The sequence below is a fragment of the Pleuronectes platessa genome, chromosome 2 (genome assembly GCF_947347685.1).
Source record: "Pleuronectes platessa chromosome 2, fPlePla1.1, whole genome shotgun sequence".
Classification (NCBI taxonomy): domain Eukaryota; kingdom Metazoa; phylum Chordata; class Actinopteri; order Pleuronectiformes; family Pleuronectidae; genus Pleuronectes; species Pleuronectes platessa.
In genome coordinates, this window is record NC_070627.1 from 22,427,476 (window position 1) to 22,448,026 (window position 20,551).

At 42.3% G+C, this 20,551-nt stretch overlaps 2 protein-coding genes across 2 annotated transcripts; one reads left to right on the forward strand and one right to left on the reverse strand.

The window, feature by feature from the left end:
- Window positions 1-401: 401 nt before the first annotated feature.
- On the forward strand, window positions 402-14,341 carry si:ch211-253b8.5 (dysbindin). The gene is made up of 4 exons (XM_053440762.1): window positions 402-678; window positions 13,085-13,237; window positions 13,310-13,453; window positions 13,540-14,341. Exons 1-4 carry the CDS (start codon window positions 636-638, stop codon window positions 13,773-13,775), a joined length of 576 nt encoding a protein of 191 aa, XP_053296737.1. The 5' UTR covers window positions 402-635; the 3' UTR covers window positions 13,776-14,341.
- Window positions 14,342-16,554: 2,213 nt separating this feature from the next.
- LOC128458605 (protein LSM14 homolog B-like) lies at window positions 16,555-18,496 on the reverse strand. Its single transcript, XM_053443505.1, has 8 exons — window positions 18,370-18,496; window positions 18,106-18,269; window positions 17,849-17,978; window positions 17,562-17,744; window positions 17,356-17,433; window positions 17,040-17,180; window positions 16,802-16,928; window positions 16,555-16,711 (listed from the first exon to the last, which is right to left on the reverse strand). The coding sequence occupies exons 1-8, from the start codon at window positions 18,494-18,496 to the stop codon at window positions 16,555-16,557; spliced, it is 1,107 nt and encodes a 368-aa protein (XP_053299480.1).
- Window positions 18,497-20,551: the final 2,055 nt, after the last annotated feature.

Genomic DNA, 20,551 nt, shown 5'->3' on the forward strand with positions numbered 1-20,551 from the left:
CTTAAGAAAAGAAAACTGGAAAAAAGCTTTTACATTGTTCAGAAACCAACGTGCTAATAATCAATAATGAACCAGAATCCTTTTGACATCGTGATAATAACATGTTGATCCCTGATGTCCTTGAGTCTGAAGGTGAAACAGAAGAGAGAAGGTTTGAATCTGAAAATAAAAGAGTGGAGACAGGAAAGAGGAGACTGAGGAGGAGGAGGTGAGGAGTAGGAGGGTGTGTGTGTGTGTGTGGGGGGGGGGGGGGGGTATAAGAAGACAAAAATAACAAAGGCATGTGTCTGTCTCTCCTCGGTATTTTCCATTCTGTTACACAAAATCCCTCCTTCCCTCTCCTCAATCCCTTCCTCGCTCTTGTCCAGCTCCTCCCCTCCTCCCTGTCATTGGTCAGCCGGTCGGCTCCATAGAGCCACAAACTTGTTCTTGCCTCATCCAAGTGGCTCAGAGTGTCCACTGGGGGGAAAGAGGCAAAGCTGGGAAAGGAGAGCAGCAGAGAAACAGGGCAGCATCAGTCACTTTGGAGCCGTTCAGACTGGGAGGTGGGAGATGAGCTGCTGCTGAACTCTCACAGGGCTGACTGACTGGACACCACTAACTGATTGGTTTCATTCCCACGATTCTCCAGCAACATGAGCTCCTCATCCTCCAACCTGCACAAAAAACGCCTGCCATGTGAGTAAGCCATTCCTTCAAACTTCTGAACCTTAAACAGACATGCATGTTTCACCTCAACTGATGTTTTGAGACCTGACCACAAGTTTGCTCCATTTACAGAGTTTCCATTTTCAGATGTGGGGCATGACATTAGAGGGGAAACTCCATATTCGGCTGTCAGAAGTAGAACACACACACAGACGTACATGGAGCTAGAGCTTTAAAATTGCTACCGTTGTATAAATGGGGAAGTGACCATTCCCAGTGCAGTGCCAGCCAAAAGTCAGACAGGAATGTTGAATCATCACCCTGAGTAATGTTCACTAATACCAAGTGAGTAGGTCACACACTCACAAACACACACACACACACACTCTCACACACACTCTCACACACACACACACACACACACACACACACACACACACACACACACACACACACACACATACACACACACACACACACACACACTGTCTGTAGTTGTGAGGACACTCATTGACATTATGCATTCCTCAGCCCCTTACCCTAACCTTAACCATCACAACTAAATGCCTAACCCTGACCCTAACCCTAACCCAACCCTTACCCTTGCCCTAACTATTACCCTAACCAAGTCTAAACCCTCAAACAGCCCTTTAAATTTATGTGGACCAGCAAAAATGCCCTCACAATGATGGTATTGAACCAAAATTGGCCCTCATAACTATAGAAAGACATGCGCACACGCACACACACACGCACACACACACAAACACACACACACACACACACACCGAGGATCTCTAGTTCTAATAGGATTGTATTGCTGCAGAGCTGACCAGGGGTCTGACTACAGTAGGGTCTGCAGCTTGCCCCATGCAGACACACCAACCCAGATAGGACCTGGAATTAAATTAGCTGCGATGAGATCAGTTTGTGATCTCACGAGGCTAAAAACAACCCCAGGGAAGGCGCCTCCCACCTGTTGGCCCACCCGGCCTCCAGTCCCTCGCAGACCATGCTCTCCTGTTTTATTATCATTTTGGGAATGTGCCTGCCAGAGTGCACATGCGTGTGCTGTGGAGTGAAGGACTGGCCAGCTGCAGAAAGCATGTTACTCATGAACTGTCTGCGCTGCATCTTTGATTAATCACACTATGAGTCCGAGGGATACACAGTATGTTTCTGCTGTCCAGTCACTGGATCATTGATGGATCATACTCATTAGAATTTTACTGCGGTCTAAATGCTTCGAGAGCATTTGGACCCTCTGGTGGGAAAATAATTCAAGAGTCAGTTGGAAGCTGTAGGAAGCCACAGCCGTGCCTTGAACTAAATGGCAACATCAGCATGCTTATGTGGTAACCATGACAACGCTAATGTCAAGAAGGTATAGGAGGAGGCCATCACAGCTGTGCAGTTTGCTGTAAGTGGACTTAATGTGGAATTATGCCTGTCTGAAGATGCAGGTAAACGTCAATGTGTTATGTTCTCACATATTTTCTGTACACACAGCCTGGTACCCTGAAACCACTCAGTGCGTAAAACATCCCACGCTTCTGGTTGGCTTGAGGGAGCTAAGCAAAATCCACCTGTCCCAAGCTAAGTCATAGAATAGGAATTCTCTCAGATTTAATAATGCATTTTTTTTTTATATTCAGTTTCAATATGATTTCACTTGACCATAATACACCTTTTACATTATGTTGTTACCATAGCACATTTAAAAACAGGATTCACAAAGTGCTTTGACAGACAAAGCTAAGACAGGATACTCTGTGTTATTTCCAAAAATATACTAATAATAACAATGAATGAATTAATGCAGCAAGAAAGCTGCATCATGTAAAAGCAGTAATTAGAAATAAAACAGTATAGGAACAATAAACAAAAGGACAAAATTACAACAATGCCAATAAATATGAATAAATAGAACACAGAAATAACACATAAGATGATAAAAAGAAAGATACCCCTGATAAATGGTTCTGTCAAATACAAGATACAACAGGAATATTGACAGAATCATAGTAAATGTGAAGGAAACTCATGTGGTGCAAATACATAGATTATTCTCTTAGAAACAATATGTTACTGCATGTAGGCACTTTAAGTTAATTATACCTATGGGTCTGTGTGTGATTATACTAAACAGCGCTGCCTGGATGGCTGAAAAGCAGAGCAGCCCCGGGGAACACAGACCAGCTCCTCTCATTAGTTCTCTAACAAATTCATCTCCTCACTGTTGAGATGAATCCTCTGTGTATAGAAAGTGTTAGTTCCTCCAGGCAACCACTGAGCAGAGGAAGACAGCACCACTACAGTTAGCATCATGTAAACACTCCAACCTGCAAGCCACAAAAACACAAATTCACCTGTTTAGTCTTTTAAGAATTTAGAGCTGGAGGATCAGGATCACCTGATGATCAAAGAAGAAAAGAGACGGACCATTTGTCAGTTAATAATTGGACGCTAAGACTTTCATATCATTATTTTGGTTCATGGCTCCCCTACACATTAACAGAACATTTTAGCTATTTATGAATTGATTAACTGTTTACATCACTTTTTAAAGTCAAACATTTGCTGGTTCAAGCCTCTCAAACTGGCAGATTGAGTATATAAACCTAAAAACTCACCTGCAAACTAGTACTTCTAGACATTTTGTGAACCAATAAGTGAAAACTAAAAATACATCAAACTCAAGAAATGAACTGTAGGATACCTCTCAGACAAGGTTACCGACTAGATGGCGAACATCGTGGAGCAACTAGCAGCTTCAGTGACAGATAGCATGCTGCATTCAAACTTGTGAGCTCGTGGTTAGGACATAAGTAGACGTGAACATCAAGTGGTTAGATGTGCGTAGATGTTGACTGCCAGGTCACAAGATCTATTCCCAACTCCTTCAACCGGTAAACTGCTGCTTCATTTTGCTATGTTATATGTTATATGGTATGTTATTTTTTAATTTAGTAAAAACCCGTTTACTAAGTAGATGTTGCCTGCCAGGTCACAAGATCTCAGGTCACACTTAATAGGTACTTACTACACATATATTCGTATTATTTAATTTAATATTCCCCACTCCTGTAAACTGCTGCTTCATTTTACTTTGTTATATGTTATATTGTATGTCATTTTTTTTATTTTGTAAAAAGCCTGTCTACTGCGTAGATGCTGCCTGCCAGGTCACAAGAGTTTCACTGCACCGATGACGCTGTCATTAGTGCATGTGACAATAAACTTTGATTTGATTTGATTTGATTTAAGTCATGAGAACACCAGGCAACAACAGCACGGTGGTAATATTGTTATTACTGTCGGGCGTCCAAAAGGCAACAAGCTTGACAGATAAGCAGCCTGGTAACATAGATGGGGAGATGCAAACACATAATGACAGAGGCCAAATAGGCCTTTGGGAATATCTAAATTTTCCTTATACATAGTATAAAATTACAATATATTAACGTATCATCCAACACAAAATGAATTTTTATGCCCTTTACTTTTCTGATGGTGTTCTTGGACTCTTCTTCTGAATACAGTTAACCCTATTTAAAGGCAGGTTGCAAAAAGTTCAACTCCAAATAAAGGCTCATGTTGCAGGGTTGGAGCATAGACTGTATAGAAAAATGTACAACATGACTTCATCCTTCAAAAGGAAAAAATGCAAGTTTAAGGCTTTGGGAGGGGATATATAAGATAAAGGTGAGATAAGTGAATTTGTACGTCATCCTTCTGTCACAGATAAAATGTGTCTGATTATACCTGAGGATTTGTGGAATAAGTATGTAGATAAAAAGGACAAGACATTCAGTTTACTTCAGTTCCAGCGGAGCAGAGAAAACTAATCATATTATGACATTTATAAGCACATTGAAACCCAATCCATAAGTATTTGTAGAGGTTACAGCAAAACGAAAGACGAAATAAAGCTGTAAAATACTTTAAACACTGTTATCTTCAGCCCACCCTGTCTCTGTCTCCACAAACAGGGGAGTAATGTCTGAGGGACTGTGTTGACTTTAACCAAACACTCTTAGTTCTCCCGGATGACTGGGGAACAGCTTTAAACCTTCCTCACATAAACTGGCAGAGACAGTGTAGCTTTGCCAGGAAGAACTGGGAGCAGTGTGAATGCTGAGGTGATAACAATGAGGAGAGAAGTCCGCTCGTGAGGATTTAAGGCAGAAAGATTTCTGAGTTAAACAATGTTGGTCTGTCCTCTAATTGTCTGTTGCCAACCAGAAACTCGTTAATGCTGTTAACTTTAGTATAAAGTCCTATCACTTTGCCGACGGCCACTGAAGATGGTTAATAACCTTATCTTAGTATTAATTAACAGTCACTGCAGATAAGAGGATTAGTAAATGTGTGTGTCAGTACTTTGTCAGCTGCTGAAGCTTATTGTGTTGATCACAACTCATGACAGTCTGCTTGTGGGCTTATGGAGGCCAGTGGGACAGGACAGTCGCCTACAAACACTCCCATTGTTAGTGGGGATGTTATCCAGGCAGGAGGGAAGGAGGGAGAGAGAGGGTTAACACTGATGTCACTGTTTATCTGACTAACTGGGCTAATGGTGCTGGACACTGCTTTGTCCCAGTGAAGAAAAAAAAGACAGATCTAAAATGCAAATAACGCACGCACACACACACACCCACACACCCACACACACACACACACACACACACACACACACACACACACACACACACACACACACATACACACACACAAACACACACACATGCACGCACACACACACACACGCGCACGTAGGCACTTAAACATAGACCAGATAGGAACACAAACACACATCAATAGCTGCCATTAATAATTCACCGTCCTTGCAACTAGAGCCCAGTAAATGGCAGCATTTGAAAAGAGAACAGTGAGAGAGAGAGAAACCAAAAATAAAAGTGTGAGACAGAGCAGCTGCACAGTCTCCAACAATGTTTTTGTCCTTTAGACAAATAAGCCACCTGCCTGCTTTACTTTACTTTAATGTTTTTTTCTGTTTAGAGGGATCACACGAGATGAGGGGTCACTGGAAAATAGGATTAATTCTACATCAAGATTCTAAGGAAGCAATAGATGGTTTAAACATCATCTTTCCAAATCTGTGGTTGCGTGTTCATGCTGTTAGAGCAGGATAACTCCTCCACCAGTGCCCACCCTGTCACTGCACCACACTTTAAGACCACAGAGACACAGTTAATCACAGCAACAGTCTTAGCAAAGTGACAGATCCCTGCGCATTTCCTCCTTCTCTCCCTCTCTCTCCCTCTCTCTCTCTCTCTCTCTCTCTCTCTCTCTGTTCCGTCTCAAAGTGTGTGGCTGGAGAGGCCTCAGCCCAAACAAGCGTTACATCAGAGGTTCAAATCTGTCACAGGCGTTTAGGAGTCACAAAGTCAAAGTGATCATCAGTCCACTGTTTAATATAACCACAAAACTGTTTGCAAGAGACAGCAAGAAGTTCTACACTTGTACTAAAGTATGGGGGACAAAAATAACTTATTTATTAACCAGGCAATATGTTAAGTGCCTACAAGTGTCCCAAGTATTGTACTTCCCTAACCCCAAGAGTAAGACATTTCGATGTATTTTTGCTTTAATGCTAAGTGCCTACAAGCGTCCCACGTGTTGTACATCCCTAATCACAAGTGTGGGACAATTCAAGGCATTTTGCTATAATGATAAGTTCCTACAAGTGTCCCAAGTATTGCAGATCCCTAACCACAAGAGTGGGACATTTGTAGGTATTTTGCCTCAGTGATAAGTGTCTAGAAGTGTCCGGCTTGGTCGGGACATTTCTAGGCATTTTGCTTTAATGTAAAGTGCCTACAATTGTCCTACGTATTGTACTTCCCTAACACCAAGAGTGGGACATTTCTAGGCATTTTGCCTGAATGATAAGTGCCTAGAAGTGTCCGGCTCATTCTGATTGGTCGGAACATTTCTAGGCATTTTGTCTCAATGATAAGTGCCTAGAAGTGTCCGGCTCATTCTGATTGGTCGGAACATTTCTAGGCATTTTGTCTCAATGATAAGTTCTTTCGGACACTGACAATAGAACTATAATTAACTGCATTTTAAATAAATACATGCTCTTAATTGATTGGGAAGATATGTAGCAAGTATCTTATATTTTATTTAAATGAAATAATTAAAGCCTTTTTTAGATTTTTTTGTATATATTGCTCTTTATATCTACTTTTATTTCCCATTAATTCATGTAAATATATAATTTTTGTGATATTTTTGCATTCATATATAAAGCCTGTGTATCATATATTTATTCATTGTCATATCTTTTGATGTTTTTATATTTATATAATTATTCCGTAACCCTAACCCTCTACACTGAGACCATAGGAAAACAGTGAAAAGCATTAACTCCTGAATTTTTTTTTGCGTTACTTAAACAACTGTCTTCAATGTAAATCTAAGACGTATGTACCACCAGCATTTGAAAAGGGATGACCTCATTCATTTGTGTAAGGAAACCACTTCTGAGAAAAAATGCTCAGCTTGGATCAAAGGAATCAAACTGAGAGTCTGGCAAACTGCTCTATTGTAAACACAGAGGAGGAAACGCTGGCTCCCACCAGGGTTTCTGTTTAACTACTGTTCACTGGGGGGCTCTGGTCCGTGCTGCCCCGACAACCACAAACAACTGGATCCTCTGCACTGGCAACTTTCTCAACTCTCTGCTTGACCTGCCCTCCTCACAGTCACATGGGACTATGTGCTTGGGGTCTCACGTTTTCATTTAGCACAGTGAAGGGCTAACTGCAGCCTGTGGGTGACATTGAGTTCATTGACATTTAGCCTCCAGATCAATGTGCTTCCTCTGTGAAGTTGCTGCTTCTAAACCAGTGTGTCGGGGTCCCGTCCTTGAAAACAGGCACATAAGACGTATCTCTATGGGAAAAACTGTCAGAGGACAGACGAGCATTGAATGATCTGTGCATCATCATGAGTCGATGATGTGATTAATCTGCTGTCATCCTTTTTTACAGTTATTTATGAAATGCCTACAGAAATGAGTGCTGTTCCCCGCAGTGCACACACATTTTTTTTATTTGGTAATTTGATTACCATTTTCTATTGGCTTGTAAAACAACATGTAACAAATGAGGTTGAGTTTCGGCGTATCCCCCTCTGCTAGATCCCTAAAAAGATTTCCAGTAACCGGCTTCATGTCAGAGGAATGCAGGCCAGTCCTGTTCTCTTACATCTCTGCCTTTGTCCAGCTCTGAATGGACCCTTTCTGTCTCTGCCCCCTGAGCAGGAGGAGGATCTGGGTTTGTCTTTATGTGGGGAGGCAGAGTGGCACACACACATTGGGCCCTCTCCACTCCGCTGTCTGTATCTCCTGCCTGTTCCCCAGCCCTGACCTCTGACCTCTGCCTCCTTAAGTCTGCCAAGCACAGAGGAGGGAAGAGAGGAGGGAGACAGATAGAAAAATAGAAAGAAAGCAAGGAAGGAGGGAGGAAGGAAGGAAGGAAGGAAGGAAGGAAGGAAGGATAAAGGGACGGATAGACAGAAGGACGGAGGGGATGAAGGAATTGAGGAGGGATGGATGGAGTGAAGGGGGAAAGCAGGAAGGAAGAAAGAAAAGAAGAAAAGGAAATAAACTAATTAAATAACTGAAGCCGGATCGGAATGGAGGTTACAGAACAAAGAGAAGAGAAAGAGAGAAACAGAAAAATACTAAAAAGAAACAAAGGGCTATAACGAGGGGCTACATTTTTGTTGAGCACATCTTTGAAACTCGCCTCTCTTCAGCCTCAGAGAAACCTACATAGCTGAAGAACAGAACGTGAACATGATGGGACTGATCCACTTGGCAACAACCACGTGATTGGTTTCCCACACTAACCATCACCCGCTCAAACAACCTTGACTCTGAAATAAATCTAAATGGCAGGGGGGTGGTGCATCTGGGTCGAGCGTCAGGCCTAAACATAGTTAATGGCAGGTTCAGAGGGGACTCTTTAGGGTCATTAGTGGAGGCTAATCTTCAGCTCTTGAATCTTATCTGTGCAATCACTGACATGGACCCTCCACTAGCAGTACAGCAGTCCCCTATCAGAGGCAAGCTAGATGTTGTGTTCTTCCAGGTTTCAGGTCATATGAGTGAAAATCAGGGGTGCAGTGAGCTGTATGAAAAAAATGTTACTTACAAGATGGGCTCCAGTTAGTGGAAGAAAATTCATCATGACTATAAACTGAACTGATCTGACAAGTGACATATCAACATATGATCAATATAAACATATCCTAACCTGAGATAGTGTCAACAATCTCAGGTTGGGATATGTTTCATAAGGCAGCTATTTAACATATGTATTATTAAGATGTTGCATGGACATGTAGCCGGTAATGAAAAACATGAATTTCCTGAAGAACTTCACAGAATAAATACCCTATTGAATAGCAGTCTGCTCTCCTTTTGAATGAAAAGGACGTCTAGACCTGCATTCAATACAAATTCAAAAACATATTCAGTTGACCTTCTGAAACAAGAAAAGATGCCAGATGACTAGTTTGATCAAACATGAAAGAGCTGAGAAAAATATCAATTAATAAAAAAAACAGTCTTATGAAGTTATTTCAAATTAATATAAAAGTACATCAGGAACAAAATAGCTAAATCATACCCACTTGAAAATACTGGTTTTGAGAATGACGTTAATCATAAGCAATTATGGGATTCGAGTAACAAGTTAAACACGAAGCAACCACAGGTATTATTCATACAAACGAAGGGACACAGAACATCATGGTTGAGAGAGGTGCACTTGTAAATCATCATGTACCTTCGAATTCCACTAACGACTGCATCAGACAAATTACAGCAGTGGTCGGCAAATGGGTCAAACCAGGGGTCAAAATAGCCATCAGATTATTTTAGTATTGCTTTATATCGAGAGCTTTTATTTTGAAAAGTTGGGAATTTGGGTCTGAAGATTGTTTCAATGCTTAACGGACCTCTGGCTTACCTGACATGCAATGTATGAAAAAATAGCAGAATTTAGAGAAATCATTCAAACTTACACCACACATTTGAACTGTAATAAAGCAAAACTCAGTTTAATGTTATGAAAAACATTGACTATAACCCAGGTGGGATGAAAACAAAGCTTTCTAGCTTTCTAACATCTGCACTGTAGACTGTTTATAAAACGGTCTGCAAACAACGCCCAGAACACAAACAATAAAAAGTGAGAGTAGAACAGTTTGAGGAACAGTAATTATTGAAAAGGAATAATTCTGAAGTAGCTCAGGAGCATTAGGACAAGAGAACCATCCATTCCAAGCAGGTAGGTTTGGAATGGGCTCTGCTCAAATCAAATAAGAAACATTAACTTTAAACAATTTAATTCAATATTTTCAAGTAAACGTAAAAATACCCTTATTTGACAAGGAGACTGGGCATGTCTGGCTGTGAATAGCTTTGACACACACACACATCATTGAATTTAGGACAGAAGGAAAAGAAAGAGAGACAGAAAGAGACAAGCCAAAGACATAAGGACAGACTGAAAGGAATGATATGAGGTGAAGTTAACGCCAGCAGGTTATCTCTCCATCCTCGCCCTGGAGCGGCCTCAGACCCTCCAGACGTCTTGAGACATGATACTAAAGACTCTGGGTTGTGGTCGGACTGCAGCAGAGTGGACATGTGATCCAATCGGCAGTGGAGACTGCGGTCGTGGCTCTTCTTGTGACGGAGGATTTTCCCGTGTGAGTGGTGTTGCGCTAGTCAGAGGTCAGCGGGGTCGTCCGCATGCAGCCAGGGAAGACGCATCGATCAAGGTGATTCTTTGGGAAAAAAAGGAACTGGATATGGAGGAGAAATCAATGTGGGGTTATGCCTCTGTAGCTAACCTTTAGATCTCAGTGGGCCTCAGCCTTTAAGTAGAAACAATCAATTGTGCGATCAATCAGTGTTTAACCGAGTGGGGAAGAAACCCAGCATCAGCAATTTATTTAAACCTGGAGCCTGTAATGAAAAGCATCATTTTGCTTGAGATGGTTGCAGTGGCAAAATACTATTAAACAGCGATCTGCTCCCTCGTCCAATACACATCCAGTGTTGAGTCGGACATGAAGTCCTCCAGTGGTCACATTAAGGGGGGGGGGGGGGGGGGGGGGGGGGCTCTTTTCAGACAAGCACACCTCTGACAGGCAGCTCCTGCCTGTGACTGACATCCTGCTTTATCAGCACTGTTCCCTTCGCTTCACCGAGACTGTGTCTCTGTTTGTGTGTTCATCATGGACCCACAACTTTCTCTTCAACAAAGACACAACACCAAAAAAGACGACTACGCTAGAAAGACAACCAATATTTATTTTTAAGACTGCAAGTGGGACTGAACTGGGATTGTACCTTCAATCTTCATCACTGCGACCTACTACCAAAAACACACACGGCTGCCTGACTGTTTGTGGAGAGCACATCTCGTGATCCATTCATCTTATCAGCTTCCCACTTGGCATGTGTGTCCTTAATGGCCCAGGGAATTGCAGTGTTGCATTGGGTGCAATTTGGACGCATGATTTGTTCAATATTATCAAACTTTGAACAGGAACATTTAGAGCAGGTACCACGTGTCACCATATCACAACTCCTGCAGGGGGCTCACGGTGACACCTGCTTTCTGTCTCCGGTAAAAATCAGTGACTTTCATATCAATCACAATCTCCAACATTTGAACCAAACTCGTAACTTCCTCTGCGTCCTCCTTCACGTCGGCTTCAGCGTTGGAGCCAGTGAGATCCCTGTGCCCAGGAGGCCGGCTGTCGCACAGGGCTGAGCAGAGCTGCAGCGACCCGCTCTCCTCCTGTCCTCATGTGCCCGACTTACTGATGGGAGTGTGCTGAGGCAGCACTCTCAACAAGGCAACCTGTAGAGGCATTTTAGGCCAACATCTACATCATTTGTGCATTTACAGTGACCGCAGACATTTTCTGACTGCAGCAGTTGAAAGCTCAGTTCATTATGTGAGGTTGTGCCAAAGGGAATCTCTTCTCCTTTGCCCTCCTTTCTCCCACCCTCGTATTGTGTTCGCCATCACCCTGTGAGATAGAGCCACTGTGACTGCTGCTCTCCACACAGGCCAGATAATCTTCCCTCTATTCCCAGTTCAGTCATGGCCTTGAAAGCCTCATCCTATCATTCCAATCACTCTCTGCTGGTTGTAATAACTCCTCAAAACTCTGACACTGCTCTAATGGCATACATTAGACGGACATCAATCTCATCCAACCTATAACAAGCATATTAGTATATTTCCTCAAATCATTAAATGTCATTAAACTCAGTTGCTTCCTTTGTATGTATTTGGGTTGGCTCTTGTGAACATGTTATCTAAAGCAGGCAAATAGGGAATTTCTTTAAATGTTGTACAAACATCCACTTGGACTCATGGATTAAGTGATTCGATTTGGGTGGTCAAACGTCAAAGGACAGGATCACAGTGGCCTTAACATGTTCTGGTGGGATGGGGGGGTGGGGGGGACTCTGGAACTTGATTTCGCAAGTCTGCCTTCAGGGAGTTTCTTCAAATCTTGATCAGTTTTCACTAAGACGCAAACATTAATTGATTAGATTTCGATTTCAGAGGTCTCTGGTCAAAGGTCACGGTGAACTCATACCAGTCTGAAAGAAATGACTGTAAACCGAAACACAGCACTGGTTTAGTGGAGGCATACAACCACAGCCCAATGACAAGGGCTGTTTTCGTCATAGTGGGAGTAATATTCACTGACATGACTTCAGTCCACCAATCCACTCACTGTTTTGGAAAATGATACTCATGAACAGTAAAATTAGTATCTCAAAACCAAACTAATTTAGAAAGGGACCTGACAGCTTGCGTTTTCAAATCATCTGTGGATCAAGACTGATTTTATAAAATATAAAAACTGACACTGTTTTGGTTTGGACAGTTTGTCTAATTAGTGTTCTGATTAAAGTTGATTTGTGTCAGTGAAATCTATAACAATCCACAGGACTAAAAGTTCAGTGGAAAATTGTGCCCGCAATTCCTTTGTTTTATAATAACTTATATTAGATAACATATCAACAAAAGTAACTGTGAGATGTGTAATTCACTTTTCATTTTGTCTCATCGCTCCCTTGTTTTATTTGAATACTCAATCTCAACAGAGTCCAAGAATCCACCGTCACTTGTGGCTCAATTGCTCCCCCTTCTGGTTAATAACAGTTGAGTCTCAACAAAGGTCTCAAAGTACAGCATGTGCAACATCACCCAGTAATTTACACAGTGGAAAACCCATCTGTGAAGACGTCTCATGTTTTGTTTGCTGGACATGATCTCAGGCCTCCAGACGCCGTGTCTCGAATGTAAAACTTAATCTGAGCAGCTTTCTGACGTCCTGTCTTTCTGTCGTGCTTCTCTAGCGGAGACCGAGAGAGGCCACAGGGTCCCTGATGTGGACGCGGCTCAGCAGCTCAAGCTGAAAGAGAGGCAGCGTTTCTTTGAGGAGGTCTTTCAGCATGATGTGGACGTCTACCTGTCCTCGGCACACCTGTGCATCAGAGACTACAAGAGACGTGAGTTGGACTGGTGCGGTCTCTGTGAGAATTCAGATGAGAACTATTTCTTATCTGCCGCTCTTCTGACAGCTCCCATAGGCAGCGTCTCGTCTATGGAGGTGAATGTGGACATGCTGGACCAGATGGAGCTGACTGACAACTCTGACCAGGAGGCTTTGGATGTCTTCTTCAGCTCAGGAGGAGAAGACGAAGGCCTGATGTCTCCACTGCCAGGTATGGACACCAGAAGTAGAACAGAGATGACGAGCAATGTAACAGCAAATCTGTATGCTTGACAATGTTTGTCTTCTCACTCACAGTCCAACGAAACAACAACAACAATGAGGAAGTCAACAGTAATGGACTCTTTCGACACGTCCTTGAGGGCCTTGACGCCAAGTCCCGAATGTCCTCCACATCTTCAAACTCCTCCACCGAAAGCCAGACCACCAATGCCAACGGTGCGAATACCCCTGTGGTCGGGTCCGAAGATGAAGAAATACACACCCGCACAGTGAGAAGGAGGTTCCCACCTCCAGAGAAAGAAAGGATGTAAAGTTAGACTCCGTCATCGTCTTCCTACGCACCCAGCTCTACGGCAACGGATCTCCTCCTGCAGGATGGCAGCTGTCACCTCAGGTCGGGGTAAAGAGACTGTGGTGCAAGACATTCAGAGAAGCCTATTAGTTATGACTGTCTTCCACAAACTGTCGATTATCTCTGCTCACAACCTTTCTTTGACTGATGAGTTGTTGGTTGGATGGTGTGTGGGATTTTGAGGTGGAGACCATGACCTGTAAATATGGAGATTTCCTATTATTCTGATCGGTTTCTATTTCTGTAATGGCATGTTGGAAGGACAAGACCTGCTCCTCTGTCACTTACCTCACAGGATTTGAATTTTGTACAGACTTAACACAGAATAATATTATTATCAATGGATGAAAAATGTGGTGGAAAAAAGTGCTTTAACATTGTAGCAGTTTTTCGGTTTTCTAGCTGTCGTTTAAAAAAAAATCTTTAACATGGTTTCTCTGTTTTAACAATAAAGGAATCTTACTCTCACGTGTTCCCACAAACTGACTAAACTGTTCCAGGTAATTTCAGGCTGCAGTTAAATTGTATAGAAGTGCTCTCATCATAAAACAAATTATTCTTCAGGTGAAGTTTGGCCGCCAGAACCTGCAGGGCAGATTCATAAAAAGCTAAATGAATGTTTGTTGAATCACCGAAACGCCAAGGACTTATCTGTTTTACTGCAACGGTCTACACATCAGTTATTGGTACGGAAGTTGTGAGTTGGCACAATATACACAATCACAAGAATCAGATGTGGGAAAAATGAAAAAACGCTACTACTATTGACTTACAAGTTAGATTAATTACTTTAATCATAGACACGCCCACGCACACAAACACACATGTGGGTGTGGGTAGCATAGGGGGCAGGGTCTCATCCTTCTTAACTCGGGGGTCGGAGTCAGTCTTCAAACGCTCTGGAGCTGGACGTACTGAACGAGCATCATGCTCTGCGTCCTCCTCCTGGTATGTAGCAACCTTGACTATCGGTCTTTTTGTAATTGACGTAGATTTTAGCTTATACAGCATATATACCTCAAAAGGTTAAAATGTATTATTATTCATTCATCTAGAATCTGTCAAGTTTGTGCCTCATTTTCCAGCACAACCAGTATAAAAGTTTACTGACATGTTTTTTTGTGCTGTTGATATTTCTGTGCAGGTCATAGACTTTTCCCTAGAGAGTTTCAAATAAGTTCATAAAGTAATTGGTGATAATGCCTGTGTATACACTTCATGGTAACTGGTTCACCTACTATGAGGACATAGGTAAATTTCATTCCACAGCAAATAAATGTAATAAATTATGAGCCCCTGCCTTAATCCATTATATAAATACTTACTAGTGAATGTTTATTCACTGGGAAATAGGTATATAAAAAAATATCCCAAAACACAGATCCTTACAACAATGAAACCGCTTAGTTATCATGGATTTATTGTCCTGTAACTCAGCTGTTTCACATTTGATCCCGTCTAAGAAACAAAGCTCCGCGGAGGGACAGATTCCAAAAGTGGATTACAGAAGAGTTTCAGTCCCAACCCCACATGGACGGTAACCAAATAAGTAAAGGATACAAATCAAAAGTCAACATTTCAAAATGTACTTTTTACTCACCTGTTTCAATCCTTCTCATCAGATGATCGGAAACTATGGTACAACCAATGGCCCCCCACCAGGTAGAGTGACAGTTTGTTTTTTTGCTCATCACTTTAAGGCAGATGCTAAACTTATATAACTTTGCGTACAGCATGAGGAGATGGGCAAAATTAATTCCCTCTCCATAAGCAAACCAAGCTATCCACTGGATCAGACACTTCTGAACCGGCTTCCTCGGGTTGGTAACCTACATGCGCAATTTGATAGCCCGAGTGCTGTGACTAGTTTGCCGGAATGCATGCATGAGCCTGTTGTGGTAAAGTGCTCTGATTGTACGTTTCCCTCATCTGCAGCGGCTCACCACTCTGCAGGAGACGAGGTCCACCGTCTGGACGCTCTGTCCCACCTGTACGCAGAAGAGGGCAACGACAATCAGGCAGAGCTGAACAACATCAGCATTCCTGAAAAAAACTGCCAAACTTTGACCCCAAGTTTAACAATCTTGCCTCCATTTGCAAACCACAAGATAATTCAATGAAAACCTGCTTTTTAATCAGTGTGCAACTTCCATGAGGTGAGCAGGGGAACCAAGCATTCATTTTAGCAACTATAATGCAGTTTAGAGGTGAAGGGATGCTTGCGATAAAGGTTTTGGGCTAAGTTTGATCAGTAGTTTCTCTTCAGATTGAGAATTAGCAGTACCAGATGAAAAGCCAGTCCGTTAAGTTTGTTATTTAATAGCAACTGTTAATTTCTCCAGTTTATTTTTTACAAGACAAAAAGAAAATGAAGCACAGCTGTCTGTCCATCCAGCTTTCAGTCCTCAGAACAGTCTGGAGTTACATTTGGAGTCAGGTCAGAGACATTCAATACATTTAGTAAAAAAATAAATTAAAGGCATGTCTGCTGGCCTGTTCAAATAAAGTGCACGTTGCATGCTTTCAAACAATCTAGCAATGAATACATTTGCCTTTAGTGCACAGCTGGTGGATTACAAATAAATTACTTCCATTTCATACGAGGGTTCAAAGTACATACGGGGATAACGAGAAAAAAAAATGGCTTCAAGTGCTTCAAAAAGGGGGAAAATAGGGAGGTACTTTTTGATGAGTAGAAAACTACAATATTATTTACAGAAAAAGACAAAGAAAATCCATTACACTCTCCCACTGCCAACTTTTGGGAGGGGCCGCTGCTCAGTGGCACTCTGGCCCCTGCTCCCTCGGCCTCTGAATCCTCGGCCTCTCAGGAAGCGGCCAGGCACTCCAAATGTTTCCATGTTCAGCTTCTTCTCCTCGGCCCATGTTGTTCTCCTGAGGATGTAAAACATTTAAAAAGCAAGTACTGCAGGAGCATGGCAAACTCCTGAGGTAAGCGACAGATGTCCAAAGTGACATAATCACCTGGGCTTCAGGTCTGAGGAGATGTTGTCAAAGAAGCATTTGGTTTTGTCGTAGTATTTATCAGGAGTAGTTTCCTCCTCCTCCATAGCTGGAGATTCTGGGGCCTCTTCAGTCTCCACCTTCTCAACTGCAGCTATTCACAAAAGAAAAAAATTTAAGTAAACATGTATATACACCTAAAAGCCTTCTGTATGGTGCCCACTGAAATCGAGGTTACTGGTAACTTCAAACAACATACCTACAACCTCCTTTGTGAGATCATCTTTAAACTGAGCGTTTGCAGTTTCAAAATCAAAGTCTGAGTCAAACTGCAGAGTTGTAGCCTTTGAGTTTTTAACAATAAGTTGGCCTCTGCTTCGATTCCTGGACCTACGACTGCCTGAAAAGGTTCAGACACATACAGACACCACTGTAAATCTAGTATAATCAGCTAGTATATAGTTTATCCGTTTTTTGATATGATATGCTGTCAATATCTGGGTTTAAAAATAAACTTTCAATAAAAATAGTGAGGGTGAGAAATTAGATGTTTTGTGCATTCCTCATTACTATACCTTGTTTTTGCCTTTGCTTCTGGTTCTCTGTAGCTTGGCTTTGAATCTTGGCTGCAGTTGGCTGGGATGGTGCCCGCTCTAAACAAGAATATATTACATGTTTAAAAAAAAAAAAAAAAAAAAGATTCTTATTGTAGTTGGATTAAAAAAGGAATTCAAGACACTAAATTTGGTGGATGTAAAGTTCCACTATTAAGTTTGCTTACTGGTGGGTACGTTCTCCTTCTGAAGCTGGGAACCGGCTTGTTGGGTTGGGCGAACAGGCGGTCTGCTCAGAGGCTGGGTTGAAGCTTTTCCTCTTCGTGGGGCAGCACTGACCAGTGGCACAGTCTGGACGGCCTGCTCGACCATGGGGGCTCTTCTGACCGGGATGCCATGAAGTCCTGGTACTGAGAGCGAAGGAGCAAACATGGCTCTGGCTTGATAAACTGCAGACATGAGAAACAACAAAACATCTCATCTGCCACCGAAGTGTACTACAAATAATTAGTACCTAGACCTAGTGCAGCATTGTACTGCTGGTTGAGTAGAGAACTAGCTGCCAGCTGGCTGTAGGTGGGCATCAAGTCCCTGTATGGACTCCATCGTGGGTGATACCCTGCAGAGGAGCTGCCAATGGAGGACTGAAATCACAGAAATGAAGACTTAAGGATCTGCTTTCATCACTTGGGACCATTCTTGCTTTTATTATTGCCAAATACATCTGCATGAAAGTGCACAAGAAGTCAGACGGATCTCTGAGCCACACACCTGCACAATGGCAGGGTCCCGGGGCAGTCCATGGTGCGATTTCGGGGGCTCAGACACAGTGATATCCTTGATATCACTTCCCCTGAAAATGATGTATTCATAAATTTCGTCTTTTGGTGGCACTGGTCGGTTAGTGTGTCTGTCCTCTGTCCCGTAGGATTTCACTGTTATGAAGACAACAAGAGTCAGGAATTTGGTTGATATTCAGCAGTGAAAGAGAAAACACGTGTTGCCCACATCTTACTAATCAGACTCGGAACCTACCTTTGGCCAAAGCGACCGTGGACCGATCTGTGTCGACGGAGGACAGAATTCCTTCGTAGCGGATCTGTGCCTTGGATATCAGACTGATTTTGCTGCCGATGTACGGGGTTCCTGCTCCGGTGCTCATATTTGCAGAGAGACGTCCTCCGGCTGAGAAGAAACCGCAGCAGCAATCCCACCTGGGCTCTCCAGCAGTGTGCGCAATCAGCAGGCAGCTGCAGCACTTTATAGGAGCGCTGTGACGCTTCAGTGCGCGGCTGCAGCTCACCTGTGCGTAACGGGGGGGGGGGGGGGGGGGGGGCGACAGGAGAGGGGTCTGTGGAGTCTGGGGAGTCTGGGGCGTATTGGACAACGCAGACAAACACTCAGTCTGTGGCATCAAACTGAGTGACTGACAGAGGCCACAGCAAGTGATGTAAATAGTTACAACGTTTACTGTTATATGCTCTTGTTGACATGCTTTTTAACACTTTTACCTCTTCCATTTAACCTGTGTAGTGTGTACAATGTTTAAATAAATTGTGTGGAATTAAGAGATATTGGACAATAAAATGTTTATGTGTGTTAAGGGATAGTTCACCTCAAAATTTTAATTCAGTCATTATCTACTCCCCACTACGATTAAAGTAAATGGTGACCAATTCTTCAAACGTAAAAAAAAAAAACAGCTTCCATACTGCTCCTGTGGTGTCATCCAAGTGTCCGTAATGCCCCAGCATTCGTCTCAACTCGAAAATAGATCCTTACACCATGTTTTTATTCTAAATGTCCTCTGGGATCCATGCGTGAAGGAGCCTCTGGAGGATGATATCAGAGGACATTAAGGCCTAAAACATGATGTAAATGATGGCGTTTCAAATCGAATTTGAATGACGGGCTTGTTTTCTCTGTTGTTTTTTTTTTACGTTTGAAGAATCAATCCTTAGTCACCTTAATTGTTTTGGTTTGGGCTGCAACCCTGTTTACCCCTGAAACTCCAGAAGTGTTTTGTGGACTTAAACACTTCACCTCAAGAACAGAAAGACTTTTAGCTGCAACAAAAGTGCTCTGTTTATTACTGCTATGCCTATTTTCTTTATTGTTGAAGTTCATGAAATGACAAGTGCCAGTGCATTAACAGTAACAAAGTTTTCTATTTGCTGCAGGTTTTTCAGAAAAATTACCAAATATTGAATGTATAATAATTTCACTCAAAAAGGTTATGACAGTAGATGATTGTATAATAAAAATGTCTGTCAATTATGTAACATAAGAGGAGTAAATTACATATTATTTGAACATGCCTTTGTGACTTAAGCAATCTTAAACCTTCAACTCTGTCAACAATAAATCATAACTAACAAACTAACTAAACATAATGCTGAGGAGACATGTGCATTTCTTCAGTTCTCCTTCCAGCTCTTCTTTGCTGGGTTCTTGACTGATGCCTATTAATGTGGCAAATTGTTCAAAGAAGTGATGATACTTGATCTGGAAAAACAAGAGTCTGGAACACCATATTTGTCTCTGTGTATTTTCTTTCTGCAGAAAGGATCCACACAGAGAGTCACAGGGATCTCAGAGTGAAGATGGAGAACAGTCAAAAGCAAGGATCTTATATAGGAGGACTAAGGCTATCTCTCATAACCAGTTCAGACTGGTTCTGTAGGTGCAGGTTGAGAGAGGAATCTAAACACAGACAACTGATTTACCTATGTTTCCTTTGGAGATAAGAAGACATACATTGAGTTCTTTGGAGAGTTAATAAGTGGCCAAAGGGTCTGACAGTATTCAGGTCATTCACAGTTCAGACCATAAAACAGCTCGGGTCATAAAGTATTTGGACAGTTTGTATATGTATGTAGATACAGCTCATAAAAGCACAACCACACATGGAAACAATCTAATCCATGCTATCGGCTCATTTGGCACCTGTACCCTTTGTGGCAGTGCTTCCCATGCCGAATCCTCCGAGAAGGACAGCTTGAAATGGACCTTACCTTCACTGCTAAGCTCAAGAGCCCGCAAGTGATGCACAGTCGGATCATCAGCTTTTTTGCCTGGTCTGATGCTAATGAAGTAAGATCCATTCATTTTCAGGACCTCATCATGCTTGAGCACCTTCACATGGTAAGGTGATGGCTTGATTCTTGCAGTTAGGAGAATGATTACATAGTCTCTCGGGGTTAAGATATCCATAACT

What these genes read in the sequence shown, in the direction of transcription:
- LOC128458605 (XM_053443505.1), bottom strand. Translation starts at nt 18,496, where the DNA reads ATGAGCACCGGAGCAGGAACCCCGTACATCGGCAGCAAAATCAGTCTG. An exon ending in GAAGCAAAGGCAAAAACAAG is followed by an intron (nt 17,181 to 17,355) that starts GTATAGTAATGA and finishes GAACCTTTTCAG; the next exon opens with GCAGTCGTAGGTCCAGGAAT. An exon ending in TCTCACAAAGGAGGTTGTAG is followed by an intron (nt 16,929 to 17,039) that starts GTATGTTGTTTG and finishes GAATAGCTGCAG; the next exon opens with TTGAGAAGGTGGAGACTGAA.
- si:ch211-253b8.5 (XM_053440762.1), top strand. Translation starts at nt 636, where the DNA reads ATGAGCTCCTCATCCTCCAACCTGCACAAAAAACGCCTGCCAT. An exon ending in CATCAGAGACTACAAGAGAC is followed by an intron (nt 13,238 to 13,309) that starts GTGAGTTGGACT and finishes CTCTTCTGACAG; the next exon opens with CTCCCATAGGCAGCGTCTCG. An exon ending in CCTGATGTCTCCACTGCCAG is followed by an intron (nt 13,454 to 13,539) that starts GTATGGACACCA and finishes TCTCACTCACAG; the next exon opens with TCCAACGAAACAACAACAAC.